The sequence below is a fragment of the Centruroides vittatus genome, unplaced genomic scaffold, assembly GCF_030686945.1.
Source record: "Centruroides vittatus isolate TY-2023 unplaced genomic scaffold, ASM3068694v2 contig_883, whole genome shotgun sequence".
In the NCBI taxonomy this organism is placed as follows: domain Eukaryota; kingdom Metazoa; phylum Arthropoda; class Arachnida; order Scorpiones; family Buthidae; genus Centruroides; species Centruroides vittatus.
The window spans coordinates 897,747-915,666 of record NW_027122575.1 but is presented as its reverse complement, the minus strand read 5'-3'; the positions used below and the strand labels follow the sequence as shown (position 1 = coordinate 915,666).

The 17,920-nt window shown below is 29.4% G+C and overlaps 2 protein-coding genes across 2 annotated transcripts in view; one reads left to right on the top strand and one right to left on the bottom strand.

Moving 5' to 3' along the window:
* The window catches only part of LOC136983558 (tectonin beta-propeller repeat-containing protein 2), a 78,936-nt gene extending 77,114 nt beyond the window's left edge, over positions 1-1,822 (bottom strand). Inside the window, exon 1 of the mRNA XM_067280336.1 lies at positions 1,686-1,822. The gene's annotated coding sequence lies outside the window, so the exon portion shown is untranslated. The remainder of the gene's footprint in view (positions 1-1,685) is intronic.
* A 273-nt stretch (positions 1,823-2,095) lies between these two features.
* LOC136983567 (tRNA wybutosine-synthesizing protein 5-like) overlaps positions 2,096-17,920 on the top strand; it is a 33,070-nt gene continuing 17,245 nt past the window's right edge. Inside the window, exons 1-4 of the mRNA XM_067280361.1 lie at positions 2,096-2,229; positions 5,013-5,167; positions 12,465-12,534; positions 15,925-16,107. Coding sequence (XP_067136462.1) covers positions 2,137-2,229; positions 5,013-5,167; positions 12,465-12,534; positions 15,925-16,107 — 501 coding nt within the window. The 5' untranslated portion in view covers positions 2,096-2,136. The remainder of the gene's footprint in view (positions 2,230-5,012; positions 5,168-12,464; positions 12,535-15,924; positions 16,108-17,920) is intronic.

The following is a 17,920-nucleotide window of genomic DNA, read 5'->3' as shown; positions in this document are numbered from 1 at the left end:
AATGAGATGCAGATATAAAGCCACCACAAATATATGACTGTAATATAGCTTTGTCTCATATTTTTTTAAAGTTTGCTTTTTATTATTTCATTTTTTTTTAATCACAAATGAAAATTAATTAAGTAAAATTACACTTCACTCCGACACCAGGGATGAAATACTAAATACACTTCACTCCGACACCAGGGATGAAAATTAATTAATATAACCTTAACTTTCATAACCACTGAACACTAGTAGTTGACTGTGTGTTTGTGCCTTATGCCTGATCACATGTAGTCACATGTATACACATTTCTTCATGTATATAAGATGTAGTTTCCAGGGACCAGTTTCCCATAAAATTCCTCCCAGGAGGCATGCCTCCTCAGCAGATTGCTCATGTGTTGTGTTGCTTGTGATTCCCAAACTTTTTTGAGCCACTGCCCCCTCGGTTCCATAAACTTATACTTGTAGCGACACCGTATCCGAGACTGCTACTGATGTCATCCAAGGAAATCACACAAGATATCAACAATAATGAAGCTTTATTGTTCGACATGAGAACAACTACACAGGAGTAAAAACATGTAAACCTTGCTCATCTCACGGCGAGGAAAGAGAAGAGGGAGTTCAAGAGTCGCTCACATCGACATCACAAAAGCTAACCAATCTGGGGGGACTGGCCGTACCGATCCCACAATCGACTCCGACCAACAGGTCGCGACAATACGCAACACCCCCGACCATACTCCAATACCTCCGACCCAATTTTCCTTGTGTGAGAAAGGCTTGGAAATATTCTTAGCAAAACTCTTATACAAACCTCACACTTTGCATCCTTCCTGCACATCATCATCAACGTCCAAAAACCATTAAATGCAACGTTTCTTCTTATTCATTTTAACAGAGAAAAGGGAAAGGTTATCAGTGAGCCAAACCCTCGCCTAAGGTCACCATTCGGTCCTGCATCCACTACTCCCCATTGCTTCTTTTTGCCACCCTAGATTTACTTACCTCCCCTGGAATGGTAGCACCCACTTTAGGAACCACCTTACACCATCAATCCAATCCTAAATTCTTACATTGAAAGAAATTGTTTCAAAAACATCTTTTCATTTAAAACTAAATTCGGACCAACGTAATAAATTATTTATTAACTTGAGAATTAATTATAACAAAAGAAAGAGAAGCGAGAAATGACAACACAAGAATTTGTCAGTAAGAAGTATTAAAAACAGATAATTTTCTCACATTTCGGCTTAGAACAAAAAATAATAGTAAAAAAAAATATATATATATATATATATATATGAAATTTCACATAATTTTGTAATCGATTACTTTGTATTTTATTATTATAATCCAATATTTCAAAATATCCTAATAAATGTTATATATTTCGACTGTTATTCATAATGATTCAATTTTAATGTTACATTTTATTTATTATTTCAATTTCCTTTAGAAACAGTCAAAATTTAAAACAAAAATTTACCCTTCTCGGTAGAAGTTACTTTTAGTTAATTTGTTCATACGTGTTATACGCATCATTTATTTAAAAGTAACTCCTACTTATTTATAACCATACTCTTCCAAGTTGATATTCATTAAATTCACATTACATTAAAAACTATTTGTTATTATTACTATTGATGTTAAATTAGTTAATACATACGAAAGTATTAAATATTTATTTTTCTTACCACAGAATTTCTATCTTATCAATTCCTGTTAAATGTCGATAAGTTTAATTTGAATTTTTATAAAGGTTTTAAAATGTTTTAAAAAAAATCTTAAATCATAATTTAAAAATAAATCTTAATCGCACCGATATTAATATTATATTATTATTACTGAAACGTTTCATAATAAATAAACTTTTCTTATAAAATTGATAACAGATGGCGACATATGTTCAAATGACATTAAAAATTAAGTACTGTATTTTTTTTCAATTTTACAATTTAAATAAATTTTATTCATTTATTTGAGAATTAAATATTAATAATTATCATAATTTTCATAAATTATGGTAACATTGTTACATTTTAAAAATAACAGCAGCGCCAATTTCTTATGTAGAAACACGTGGTTTACTGTGATTGTTGTCAAACGTAATGTTTATGCAGTGTTCATCAAATTCTGAATATTGCAATGGAAAACAATAATAAAAGAGAAATTCTAATAATAAATAATGAAACGACAGATTCTGCATTTGAATACTTTACGAATGAAATTTACCCAAGAGTGCGTAAATATTATTATATATGTTAAAGTTTTTGAAATAGGCCTAACTTTTATTTTTGTTTCTGTATGGCATCATCTGTAACATACTTATAAATAAATACAGGGTTCCTACGCACCTGGACAGTCAGGGATTTACATTAGTGTTCTGAAAAAGTCAGGGAATTTGTTTCCTCGGTTGCCTTGTTGATTTTGTTTGCTGACAGCATGACTGACCAAGTGTAGCTGTCTGCATGCAGCACGAAGTATTGTGGTACAATGCAACTTATGAAAAGGGAGTGCAGAATCTTTTCAGGATTCAAAATTTCCCCCAAAATTATAGCACACAAAATATACGAGCATACAACAATATCAATTGTTATTTTTAAATTTTAAAATTGCTGTATTAATTATGCAGTATTATAAAGGTACAATTCTAGGACTGAATGATGTGGTTGGGACTTTAACAGAGCTGTAGAGCTTACTGATAGGAACAAAAAAGTCAAAGGAACCATGCCTGTACGGGCGACCCTTTACGAGATGTTAAGGAACTGATGGAAAAAAATGATAACAAAGAACCAAAAATGATAAATATCTTAATATTAATTCAAATGGTATTACAAAATTAAACAAAAAATTCTTTTGATTGCAGCACCAGGGTGAAATTACTGCTATCTGGAACCTATAACCGGTGCGTAACACATATACACCATATAAATACAGTGCGGTTAACAAATGTTTTTGAGCTATCACTTCGCTCTTCCTCAGCTCTTCCAGTTGATCTGAGGAAGAGCGAAGTGATAGCTCAAAAATGTTTGTCAACCGCACTGTATTTATATGGTGTATACGTGTTATGCACTGGTTATAGGTTCCAGATAGCAGCAAATGGTATTATTTATCATTTTTCATTTTAATAATTTTGATTGCATAACAAAATAATTTCTGATTTCTGAAACCTTTTCTCAATTTATTAATATTTTATAGTTTGGAAAATTTATTAAAAGACAAATTTAATAAATTAATACTTTTGTACGTGGATTATACTTAATTTTTTAATAATTAATGGCTTTTTTTCAAAGCCGTGAAGTTTTACAGTTGCGAGTTAATATCGGGATAAATTATTATTTAATAAAATATTTTAGTTTTATGTAGAGAAGACACGCCATAATTCTGTCTTTCTTATTTTATTTTTAATTTTACTAATTCAACAATTATAAAAAATATATAAGTGTTAATTAGAAAAAATAACCAGTTAGAAACTTGAAGAAGCAATAGCTTATGTGCATAGTAAGTCAAGTAATGTTTTATTTTGTTAATGTGCTATACTGTTAGGACGTGAGGGTCGTGGAATTTGTACAAAGTTGGTCAGGGGAAGTTATGGAATTTAACACAAAAATTTGAGTAGGAACTCTGTAAATATGAAAATATTAATTATAAGATTGTCAATAATTTTCTGTTAATATCATTTTAACATCAAATTTGATGTCACTTTATTACATATTTCTGCTTTGAAAAGTATATCATGCAATTAGTTTATAATATAGGCAACTATGGCATGAATGGAAGTTTGGCACATGAACAGAGCAAGTGGACCAATTTCCATGAATGAATGCCATAATTGCTAATTATAAATGAATTGTCATACAGTATTTTGTAGTTAGACTAACAAACTCAAATTTAATAATTAATTAGAATAAAGCAAATCAAAATAATCTTATATATATTCAAAATTATAAACACTTAGAATTAATTTTTATAACAGTTTTTGCTTTCTTTATATTGTATTTGGTAACAGATTACTGTAAAGTTTTCAATGCCAAATTTATTTTTTGTTTGGAAAAATATACAAAAAATATCTGTTTGATCCAGCCAAAGAATCAAGGAAACAAATAAATTTGAAAGTTTTTATTTATCATCATATTTCAATTCTGTTATTGACAAATTTTTGCAACCGTCAACCATTGTATATAACTAGGAAAGCAAACAACATTTAAATTAACTTTTAAAAAATCATAAGATTTCATTTCAGCCAAAATTGATTTTATATATAAAATATTTTATTTTGTGTAAAATTTTATATTATTAAACTTTTATTTTATAGTAAATGAAGAAGATTAAATAATTATTTTCCAGTACTTTTGAAATTATTTTTTTTCATTGATTATAATGTGTGTATGCAAATACCAAAAGTATATACCGGGCATGGGTAAATGCGGCTCTTTTTGAGTTACATGCAGCTCTTGCTGAAAGTGTTAATTTCTGTTTTCTATTATATTTATATTATATAATAAAATCGCGCATCTTACCATACTATCCGCCACGACAGTACAGAACTGCGGCTCCCATGCATTTTGCAAAACCTACATTTCAGCTCCCACTGAACTCTTGCTTGCCCACCCCTGGAATATACTGTATATGCAGGATGAGCTTTAGGAACAATCAAGCCATAAGACTGTATAGAGCACCAAAGTAAGAAGCCCAAGATCATCTGCAAATTAAAATATATTTAGATTATAATCTTTAATTTTTTTTCTGCAATAATTTTTAACAAGTAGGCAAATATACATATAAGTTTTACTTATTAAAATTTATATAAAATTAGAATTTGAAAGGCATACCAAAAATTCTTATACAGAGTGCTGGTAAGGCTGGAGCACTGTATACAGTATTTGTAATAAATTACCTATTAGTAAAACAATAAAATTTATCAGTGTGTAATAAATTAATGAAATTTAAAATTTCTTACTTAAAATTAATTAATTTTTTAAAATTTCTATACATTTTTTACACGAAAGAGTATATTTCAGCGAATTCCTGTAATTCTTCGAAAGTTTTCTATTGGTTCATGTATCAATAAATGGACACCAGATTATTTATCAAAGCAGTTGGGAGAACATATTGTGAAAGTTCATGTTTCAACACAAGAAAAAATGGATTTTATTCAAAAAAATTTCATATACAGGTTAGTATATTTCAATTGCAAGTTATTTTATTATATTGTAACTATTAAATGTCTTCTGTAAAGAATTTCTATTTGTATTTTGTCATTTTCATTGTTTTAAATAAATTACAATGTTAAAAATAAATTTATAAGTCTAAATTAGATTTCCATTTAGTTTAAACTTATAAATTAGACAGTTGAGTTTTAACATAACTCAACTCCCAAAATAACTGAAACAAAATGGGAAATAAATAATGTAAGAGGTAAATATAACTATAAATAAAAATCTGATTTTGTTGTGTTTGGTGTATCCATGCTTAGTAATGTTTAATTTATTAGACAGTGGGTTTATGGCTAAAATATTTTTGAATAATGGGCTGCAACTTGAAAAAACTGTAGACCTATAAATTTCCACTGTTGTCCGTCCATCTTTTCTTAATCTTGAGAATGGAGTAAGATAGATGAAAGATGAGACCAGATATGGAAACCTTATTTTAATTTATATTCTGTTATTATGAAAATAATTAACCTTTAAGAATATCTGTTCAAAAATGTAGTTATGACAGTTGAATAAACATGTTATTTAGACTTCTAAATCAATCTGCTTCTGATATTAAATACAGTACATACTTCATTATAAATAAAAATAGCAATAGGCAAAGAACAGCTATTTTTAGATTCAGTTTTTCTGTAATAGACACATAAAAACACAGAAGCCTATATGTGGCATATGTAGATTACATGATAGCATTCAATAGCATCCTGCATTCTTGGTTATTACACATACTATACATAATACTATACATATACAAAATACATCCAACACTTAATGCAATTTTAGAAAACATAAAACAACACTGGAGAATAGCATTACACCTCAGACTTCATAATGCATTAAAACAAACAAAACACACGTAAGCTAAAGCATTTTCCAGGAAAGTTCCTTAAGTCCATTCTAGTTCCATCTGGTCTTAAACACACTAACTAATAAATTAAACAATACAAAACATGGATACACCAAACAAAACAAAATAACATAATACACATGAGGTAGCAAGCAAGATTTTTATTTATAGTTACATTTATTTACATTATTTATTTCCCATTTTGTTTCAGTTGTTTTGGGAGTTGCATTAGAGAGGTTGCAACCGTTTTCAATGCAAAAACGTGTACATCGGATGTTCGGTGCCACCTTCCTGTAAGCCTAGAAGTTCGACAATGGCATTTGCAACATTGAGCATGATTCCACTGACAATCCAAACACCACTGTCAAACTTCTAGGCTTACAGGAAGGCGGCGCTGAACATCCGACGTACACGTTTTCACATTGAAAACTTTGGCCGCAACCTCTCTATTATGTTAAACCTCAACTGTTAACTCAATACTTCCCAAATAGTAATTCATTTGCATAATCACATACTAATATTTTCATAATGAATGGAACTGTATTCCGGATTTAAGGTTTAAAAATGATTAAAATGTTAAATAATATTGTACTATATTTTGTAACTAAACAGTAGTAGAAACACAAGTTAGAAAACATTTTATTTGTCTGTAAGCATATTTAATATGCAAATTAACATTGTATAAAAGACCATTTTCAAAATGATATAGCAAGCTAGATTTCACTTCTGCTGGTCACTTTGTAGCTGTGGAATTGCAAGTGATTGATTGATTTGATGCTGATTAAAGGTTTTTCTTCTGCTAGTCTTTTCCCTGATCAGGTTAATTGTTTGAGATTTTGAATAATTATAATTTTGTAAATAGTACAAAAAATATTTTATTGTTGTAAATATTGAAGTTGAAATTTGTAATATTTCAGTTTTATACAAAATATTTGTTATTGAAATTATTACTTTTTTGTTTTGTAGTCAAAGTAAATCCAATACTGGTATTTACAGTTTAATAAAGTTTTTTGATATTTTACAAACTTTGTAAGGTTTATTTTCTTTGACATTTTGGACCTTGCATACATATTATCCCACCTCATTCATATGGACGACATAAAACTATTCATTTACACAATTAAAAATTATACTCTCTCTCTCCATAGACAAACAAATGACATATGGCCTAAATAAACATGAAACACCTCCATACAGAAAAAAGAATCTTGAAGAAAGGAGACTACACTTCATTGGAAATAGAGATGCCATTGAATCCAAGAGTGGAGGCAATGTTAAGGATTGGAAAGTTTGAGCCACCAGAGGGCACATGAGCTCTATATATACAATTGGTGAGCTTTCCAAAGCTCTTTCTTCTTTCTTTTTACTCGGTATGTGTGTGTTTCGTGAATAAAATAGTCATTAATGTTAGAGAATGAGTCGTCTCCCCAATTGGATTTTATCAGGTTATGGGCCCAGAAAAGCACTAATAGCTTCAAATTAGTCATCAAATGAGTTAAAGAAAAAAGTATAAATAAAAAAAAATACGAATAATATACATTAAGACAATGGAAAATATGGCGACCACCTTACAACAATTACGGGATGGAAACTTTTCTAACTGGAGATTTCAAGTAGAAACTATTTTAGAAGAAAAAGGAGTAAAGGACCTTGTTGGTGAACAAGTAATAGAGACTGATGGAATAACTGAGGCAGAAAAGAAAAGATTCATCAAAAGAGACTCCAAGGCCAGAAGCATAATCATATAGTGTCTAACAGACAGACAGTTAGAATACATTATCATTTCTCGGGCTGTTTTCAAATCTTTAATCTCTTATGAACGTCTTTGAACAAAAAAGTACATTTTCTAAACTATATGTAAGAAGAAAAATTATTGTCACTTAAGTGCGGAGATGATGACTTGCAGAATCACTTCATAACATTTGACGGACTCATAAGGGAATTGAAGTCAACCAGCACAATAATTGAAGATAGCGACAAGGTAAGCCATTTTCTTTTAATGATGCCTCAGAAATATGATACTGTAATTATGACTCTTGAGACAATGACGACTAGTGTAACCTTGGAATTCGTAAAAAGTAGGCTATTAGACACCGAGCTTAAATTTAAAAATTCAGAACATGGAGAGAAGACTGAAAGTCTCCCTTGTTTTATAGGAGTATGAAATAAAGGTTGTTTTATTTGTGGAGATCGTCAACATTTGAAATATAATTGTTCTAAAAGAGGAGAGAATACTCACTCAGGTTATGGTCCCAGAGAAAGGGAAAAGTGGTGGAAATAAAAGTAGAAGGAACTGCAGAAACAATTATCAGAATAATGGAAATAACTAGAAAAATTATGAAGTGAAAGCAAATATTACATCACATGAAAAGGAAATATCCTTTATGGCATATAACAACATAGAACATGATGCAAATATTGGACAAGAAAGCATCATATGTTTTGTATTGGATTCAGGAGCAACAGAACACCTAGCTCAAGAGAATACTGCTACTTATATGATGGATATACGTGGTACGATCCAAAAGTTCAGGGAATGCAGTAATCTATGACAACAAAAGCATGTATTTGAGGTTACAGCATATAAAATGGATTCTACCAAACCTTATCTACGTGTTCAGGATAATTTCGCCCATGTCATGTGATTAAACCGCGAGCGCTGCCGTTTTTTTCCGGGGATAGTTACCTTTGTTCGGCAACGTAATAAAAGTGGAGTTTTAAGAACAACCCCCAACATTAAATTTTGTCAGCGTTTAGGTAAAACACCTACGGAGATTTTAAAATTGCTAAGAAAGGTGTACGGTGATTCTACCATGGCGAAGTCGAAAATGTATGAATGGCATCGGCGTTTTAAAGAGGGCCGAGAATCCATTGCAGACGATCAACGCTCTGGCCGACCTTCGATTTAATGGTACACAGGTTTGTTTATCCTGCGAACACTTTGAGCATTGAGAGACAACTCAGCATTTTCCTCGTTCTGTTAAATCAAAGGTCGGCCAGAGCGTTGATCGTCTGCAATGGATTCTCGGCCCTCTTTAAAACGCCGATGCCATTCGTACATTTTTGACTTTGCCATGGTAGAATCACCGTACACCTTTCTTAGCAATTTTAAAGTCTCCATAGGTGTTTTACCTAAACGCTGACAAAATTTAATGTTGGGGGTTGTTCTTGAAACTCCACTTTTATTACGTCGCCGAACAAAGGTAACTATCCCCGGAAAAAAACGGCAGCGCTCGCGGTTTAATCACGTGACATGGGCGAAATTATCCTGAACACATAGATAAGGTTTGGTAGAATCCATTTTATATGCTGTAACCTCAAATACATGCTTTTGTTGTCATAGATTACTGCATTCCCCGAACTTTTGGATCGTACCATGTAGAAAGTCTAACCAAAGCAATAAGCATAAATGTAGCAAACTGAGAAAAACTTCTAGCACAAAAAAGAGGCAAGATAAAATTATTGTTCTGATTGCTCTCATTGTACTAAAGATTTCCCATAACTTGTTATCTGTAAGGAAAATCAATGACACTGGAAAAAGGGTTATTTTTGAAGGAAAAAGAGCTGTTATAATGCACAGAGATTTTCACATGTATTGTCCGCTTACAGGAAGCTTGTTTATTGCAGAGTTTACCATAAGAAATAATATACAATGCCTCAAAATGGAAGCAGATGACTTATGGCATAGAAGACTAGGCCACCTAAACTACCGTGATATGAAATTAATGAATCTGCCATGTCCCAACCAACCCTGTGGACCATGCATGAAGGGCAAAGCTACTAGATTACCATTCAAAAGGACTGAACACAGATCACACAGAATAGGAGAACTATTGCACACAGACATATGTGGATCCATAAATCCAAAAACTATAAATGGTGAAAGATATTTCAAAACAATAGTAGATGATTTCTCACATTTCACTGTAATATATCTCTTAAAGCAGCACTCAATATAATGAATTACATCAGAGAAATACATGCTCAATTTTAAAAAAAGAATAAGTCATATTAGATGGAACAATGGAGGTGAATTGTCCTCAAGGATGTTGAAAGACTTCTGTAAAAACAAAGGAATAAGAATGGAATACACAACAGCCTACACACCTCAGCAAGGAGGGTTGACAGAAAAAATGAATAGGACACTCTTGGATAAAGCAAGAACTATGTTTGAAGAGTGTTCTACCTAAACATCTGTGGGGAGAGGCAATTTGCACAGTAGCCTATCAGATAAATTGATCTCCTACATCAGCACTCAATGGAAATATTCCTTCAAGAATATGGTATGGAAAGGTTGATTTATCAAAACTAACAGTATTCGATTGTCAAGCCTGGTTATATAAGTTACCACAATCTACAAAGTTAGAATCACGTGGTAGGATACAATGGGTCAGGATACAGACTCAGGGATCCAAAAGAAAACGAGATCCTAATAGGTAGAGATGTAAAATTCAACGAAACTCCTATGCCAATATACTACAAAACTCAAAGTGATGATGACTTCTGTGCAAGGGACAAAGAAGAGGACAACAAAACTAATAGTGATCATGGAAAGATAAATCAAAGTGAACAAGAAACACTAGAAAAAGAAATAAGGAAAAGAACTATAAAATTACACAGAAATATAATGATTACAAAATGCATATTGCATACTGCTTATATTCTGAAGATCCAGAAACCTATGAAGAGGCAGTTGAGTCGGGAAAAGAATGAAAAGATGCCATAGAAAACGAACTAGAAGCTCATCTAAAATTTGGCACCTGGACTGAAACAACACTTCCAAAAGATAAAGATCCAATAGAAACCAAACGGGTGTTTCAAACAAAATCAGATTGAACAAAGAAAGCACGTCTCATTGCAAAAGGATATCAGGAAGAAGAATTTAACAACTCATATGCACCAGTAGTAAGAATATCAACAGTTAGATTACTCCTATCAAATGCAATTAATGAAAACTGGAAGATAATCCAACTTGATGTGCAACTGCATTCTTAAACAGTAAACTGAAAGTTGATGTATACAGTAAACCTCCACAAGGTCTAATAACAAACAGTAAAACTTTAAAAATTAAAAAGAGCATTATATGGATTGAGAGAAGCATCTCGATGTTGGAATGAGTGTTTTAATAACTTTGCTGTCAAAAATGGATTAACTCGTTCGAACTATGATTTTTGTTTATATATTGGAGATAGTATACATTTGATTCTTTTTGTAGATGATATTTTGTTATTTGGAGAAGCTAATAAGCAACTTAAGAACAGAATTTAGTGCAAAATTAATGGGAGAGCCAAAGAAGTTTCTAGGAATAGACATCACTATGCACAAAAACACATTATCATCATCACAAGAAAGTATTATTGAAAAATGCTTAATAAAATTCAAAATGAAGGAATGCAAAGGTGCTTTAACTCTAATGGAACATGGATTTCAGGCTAATCTTTCAGAAGAAACTTTGGGAGTTCCATTTAGAGAACTAGCAGGAAGCTTATTGTACATAGCACACACTATTCGTCCGGATATTGTGTTTGCTGTTTTCCTACTTGAGTTGACATCTTGATAAACCCACTGGAGCACTTCGGATGGCAGGAAAGAGAATACTGAGATATTGCAAACAAACAAAAGACCTAACCTTAAACTATTTAATTGATTTGTTATGAAACCGTGTTGTATTGTCTTAGAAGTGTTGAACACAAAATTGTGTTAATAACAATCGCATGGCTTTTTCCACCTTTATTTTTTTACACTTTTTTTAAACTATTTAGTTTGCACAGATGAAAAGCTGATTGCATTCTCAGATGCAGACTGGGCAGGAGACAAAAATGACAGCAAAAGCCCCCTTTATTTCCCAACTTCTCAACCTTTAATTACCAAACTTTAATAGCATCAATCCCCCTAATAAACAAACCTTCCTGTGAAATTTCAGAAATTTTTGACAAAAAGCACAGGAGTTATTAAGCTTCAAAGAGAGTACAAAATTGTGCCCCCATACACATCTGTATATACAGAAAAACACCCAATATTTTTTGTATTTCTTGACATTTCAAGGTCCCCTGGGTCCAAAAATATAAAAATCTTGGGGGGGGTCATTTTTTGACTGATTGCCATACTTTCCCTCTGTTATACTGGTATATAACAGCAGGAAAAGTAAAAAATATATAAATATATAGTGTGTATGTGTGTGTGTGTGTGTAACATATAAGGCAAAGTTAATTATTTTATAGCTTTAGCATATTGCTGGGTTATTTGTATAAATTTGAGATTTGTGATGTTGCAAATGAGTGTCCAGAGTCTACAATATTAAACTTGTTTATTAGTATATTTTTTCTCTCTTTTTAGCATTATTTATTTATTTTTTATTCTGTTCTGTAATAATTTAACAAGATTGTGATATTATTTTTTAAATTAAATTTTAGAACAATGTCATTTTCTGAATTAATTAAACGAGTTATATCATCACATCAAAATGATTTTTTCCTCTCAGAGGTGAGCTGTTTCAAAATATTATATTATGTGTTTTTATATGTAAAAATGATTTCATATCTTAAAATTCAGTTTCAAATATTTTATATTAAAATATAATCTTATTTATTAAAAGTAAATACTAAGAATGCTGATTATTAGTATTCATATTTGTATTAACCCATTATTAACTAAAATTTATTATCAGTAACATCATAAAATTATCAAATATTAAATACAAGTGAAAAAAATCAAATATTAAATAGAAAAATCAATGATAATCCTAATAATAATATTTTAATGTTATGATAAAATTTAAAATTAGAATAATTTCAAATAAAAAAGCTGTACTTTAACCAAATATAATTCTTCTTATTATATTTAATTTAAAATCAATTTTTCTATTTTCATCTATTTCAAATTAATATCTACATAGCAAAGACAGACAATTCTAGGCTATAAGAATTTATTATTTATTTAGTTAATTTAATTTACTAATAGATTTAATCTTAAATGATATTTAAATAGATTTAATTTCAAAAGAAATATATTATAGTCTAGAATTGTGATAACATTTAAAGAATTATAATCTTTACAAATGTATTCTTTTTACATTTATATTTTACATAAATTTAAGTGATATAAATGAGAGATATAAATACAGTGGGTGATTGGTTAACGAACATAATCCGTTCCAAGACTTTGTTCGCTATCCAAATTATTCGTTAACCGATTATCAATTTACCATAGGTTTTCATGAGAATTTGATTAATTCGTTCCGGAAACCTCAAGAAATAAAAAAAAATATATACTTTCTTACTACATTTATTTATATGTAAAATTTAAAAATACATATATACACAGTCTTGCATTTTTATTAATCATGTTTTTTCCATTTGTAGGGGTTAAAGAATCTGTCTAATGTCGATTGCTTTTCTTTCTTCTTCAGGATTTTTCAGAAGTAATTAATAGCATTGTAATTGTAGAGATCCCTAAGCCTATTAACCTCAACCTAGTTTGGATGCCATTCTAAGTCCATCGTTCTGACATCCTCCCACTTCTTCAAAAGATGTTTAAAAGTAGATATCAGCATTAATCCTCTTTTTCAGAAGAAAACATATCTTGCCGAGTTTTTTGGTGCTCTTCTGTCATCAGATCTGTTTTAGGTCTATTATGAGCTCTTCAATGTTCTTTATTTCTTAGATGTGACTTTTGTTACTCATTTAGCCGATTGAATCTTCTTGATTATACTGTATCTTTCTTAAATAAGACTGAACTTCAGCCTACTGTAGACCTATTCAAGCCATACTGCCTAGGAACATCAAACATCTTCTGCCCACTCTCTACCTTTGCTATTATACTCTCACCTTTTGAAAATAAAAACCAATGCAAAACTTAATGAGTGCCCATCTGATAGTCTCATGAATACTATAAAAGAATTGTTTCTGTCAGAAAAATAAAAGGCTGGAATTACAAGGGAGAGTTTCAAAGTTTGGAGGAATACTATCCGATCAGTATATACCGGGTTGAGCGTCGATGTCGACGTCTCCCGCGCCCTGAAAAGTTTCGAATTGTTGCCTGAAGACAAGGGAAGACCAGTCGGTATTCATTATTTTACATCACTTCTTCTTGTGTTGTGTTTGTTCTGTGAGGTGTTTGTTGTCCAAACATAAAAATCTTTCACAAAAGTGTTTGTTATCTGATTTGTTCATTAACTGATCACCCACTGTATATGAGATATAAATTATAAATATAAATATATGAGATCTATTTTTTTTAAATTTTTATGAAGTTATTGATCAATCAGTCTGTAAATTTTAAATATCTTGTTATCTTAAATAAACAAAAGAAGAGAGGGTTTTGATATAGATGAAACTAATTTTACTCGAGAAAAATAAAAGTTTGAAAATTTTATATCATTAACAAACACAGTTTTTATGAAACAGTATATCAGTATGAATGTGTGATCCAGTGAATAAGAAACTATAATTAACAATAAAATCTTGGCCAATGGTATTTACATTAAAATATATAAATAAAATTAACATGAAGCTACAAAATTGTCTTCTTGTTCCATCATTACAAATACCAGTGACTTTCAAAAACAATTTTTAGTTATGGAGGTGGCCTTTTATTTGAGGCTATGACTCCACAATAAAATTCAAAATGGATAAAAACATCCTCTGGCAATTATGCCATTAATATAATTCACAATAAAGTTCATTAAAATCAATTTAAAAATTCTGCTGTAAATTCAATATTAAATTTCATAAATTTTTAATATTCAGTGATCATAAATGGCATACAGGGTTTATCAGAAACTGAATTTAAAGAAGCAGGTAAAAGCATATTAGAAAATTTGTTGCATTTGTGACAGCTGATCAATCAATTTTTCTTCTACAAACTCATTCAAATTACTATTGATCATTTTTGCATATCACATTAGTGGAAACTGATCAATAACAGTTTGAATTTTTTCATTTTTGAAATTTATAAATGATGAATTGGATGATGATAGAACAGATGTAATATCAATAATAATCAAATAGTTAGTAAATTTTTGATTTAAGATTTGGGAAAATGAAAGATTTGTTTTAGGTTTGTTTCATGTTATTTGGATGTGTAAACAAAATCATTTCAGATTTAAATGTCAAAAGCTTATTCAGTTCAATTAGTAGTAATTTTTGCTGATAAATTTGATTTTAAAACATAATGAAAATTAATGATTTCAGTCTAATTTATAAAATAAAGATTAGAATGGCAATTAACAGGCTATCTCTAAGATATAAGAAATTGTTATTTCAAAAGTCAAAAACCTGAATAATGTTGATAATATTCTTTGATTGAAAGACATTTACAAGAAATTTGTTCCACCAGATAGTGAATAAACTGCATTATACACAATTTTTGGATTGCCTGAGTAGTAAAGAGTCTGAAGTATTCATTTCAGACAAAAAGAGTTGGCTTCAACTGGATGATAATACAGTATTTAGTCTGATTCTGCATTGAGGATTAACAAATTTTTGGCAAAAAAAAAATAGATTTGAAGATTTGAACCCTTCACATACACTTTTTTCCCCACAAATCAATTCTAATTCTCCAAAGTGAAATTAATCCTGAAAGGAAGACAGTTTGAGCATCCTAGAACTTAATTGCCAAATCATGTATATTGTTATGGCTATCAGAACAATTTATTCCCAATCTATACTCTTTTTTTATACAGCTATATTTCCAATTATAACTAGTAACAATTTATAGTTTTTATAAATATAAAAGGATCTGAAATTTGAAATCATATTTATTTCTAACATAATGTGTATTCTTAATTTTTGTCATATTAAGAATTTACTTCTGAAAAATTTTAAATATACAATAATTGTTAACATCATATATTTTATTTTTATTTTACTGTAGACAGAAATGTATTATTTAAGATCACTTGGTGAAAATCCTCGCAAAGATCCTGCAAATATTCAAAAGCAATTTCCTAAAATAGCAAATGATATTGAATTTCCACCTTTTTTTCAAGAACAGCAGTTTTTTTCTAGTGTGTTCCGTATATCATCACCTAAATTATGCCTTTGGACACATTACGATGTAAGTATTTGATTCAAATTATCCATTTACTGTTTATAAACATTTAGGAATACCATTTTTAAATCATTAATATTTTATAATTAACTATATCCACAATCATCAACTAGAGAAGAAATTTAATACAAATAGATCTAAATAAATTAATATATTATAAAAGCAAATGCTATATTTCATTTAAATGATATTAAAAGTCTATTTTGCTTTAGACCAGGGGTGTCAAACTCAAACTGCTTAAGTGCCAATTTTTTGTCTCGAGTATGACAGCGGGCCAGATGTTTTCAGCTTTTGTAGCCAAAAATTTTCTAAAAAATGGAGCCCAAAAGTAGCCGACTCAAAAAATTCCTTTTTAATAACCCGAGATTTCACAATAAAATAAAAAAAAACACCATTTGTAGTTTTCCAGCAATAACTTTAATCACAGAACAAACATTTTCAGCCAATTTACAGGCCTGAAGCAGGTCTGTAAACTGATCCAAAAACAAGGATTGCAATACTCAAAGTACAAGCATAAACTGTAATTTACTAATATTTTGAAAACACTCATTTTATATGCAAAATAGTGAGAATTATGTAATAAATGATCTTGCAAAGATGGACTTTAATTTGAAATTCAAAAGATGAAATAGAGAAAACATAATGTAAACAAAAAATTAAACATAAAAATAAATCAAATAAAATAAATAACTGTAAGTAATATGAATAAATAAAAATAAAAACGATGATAATAATTATTATTATTATTGAGTTCAGCAATTTTGTTTATTAAGTATAATTTGTTTAAATACAAAATATCACATTTTTTATGGTATTAAGATGATAAAATATAAACAAATAGCATTATTTAATTGTCTCGCGGGCCGTGTCTTTGACATGCCTACTTTAGACAGTTTTTTCTACATTTAACATTAATTTTCAGGAGATATTACTATAATTATTTTCTACATGACACAGAAACTGGATCTTTTAATTTTTTTTGTAGATGAATAAATTAAAAAATTGAATCATAATTATTGTTATAATGAAGAAAAGTAAAAATTGCAATCTGCAAACTCATTATTAAAACAAAATAGCGTTATTAGTATTTTGAACTTAATATCGATGTAATTATCTATCAAATTTTCAATTGAAAATAAGCCAGTTAACATGATGATTCTAAAACTGGAAATGTTATTAATGTTTTGTGAATTTATGAAAATTTATTAAGTTAAATAGGTTTTTTTTTAATTTAATTAAATTTTCATTGTTAATACTTATTTTGCAGGAAACAGATTTTGATAAAACAAATTTTTAACCAAAATTTGTTTCATCAAAATAAAAAGTAAACTGAGATAAAATATAAATTTTTATAAGTACAATACACAGTAGAAATACAATGCAATTGTGATTTATATAATCTTATTTTGCATAGTTTTGGAATAATGTTTCAACTTTAATATTTTAATAATTAATATATATTTAGCATATATATGAATGGAAATTCATTCTTCTTACTTTGCTATATAATTTTCAGCAATAACTTAATATTTCAATTAAATATACTAAAAATATTTTTCATAGTAATTTAATTTCGACATAAAATTTGTATTTAAAAATTTTCATCAGTTATGAAGATATAAAATAACCCTTTATTCTTATTAATAAACAGTAAATGTAATATTAATTAATTTTCTAGTAAAGTAAGTTACATTGAGAAACACAAAACATCAACATAGTTAGCCTAGGCAAGCAGTTTGAGCAGTAATATGTTACAAATCAAAGATTATAAGTGATTTATAGTTGAGAAAAGAAAAAATTATAATGAAAAATACAGATA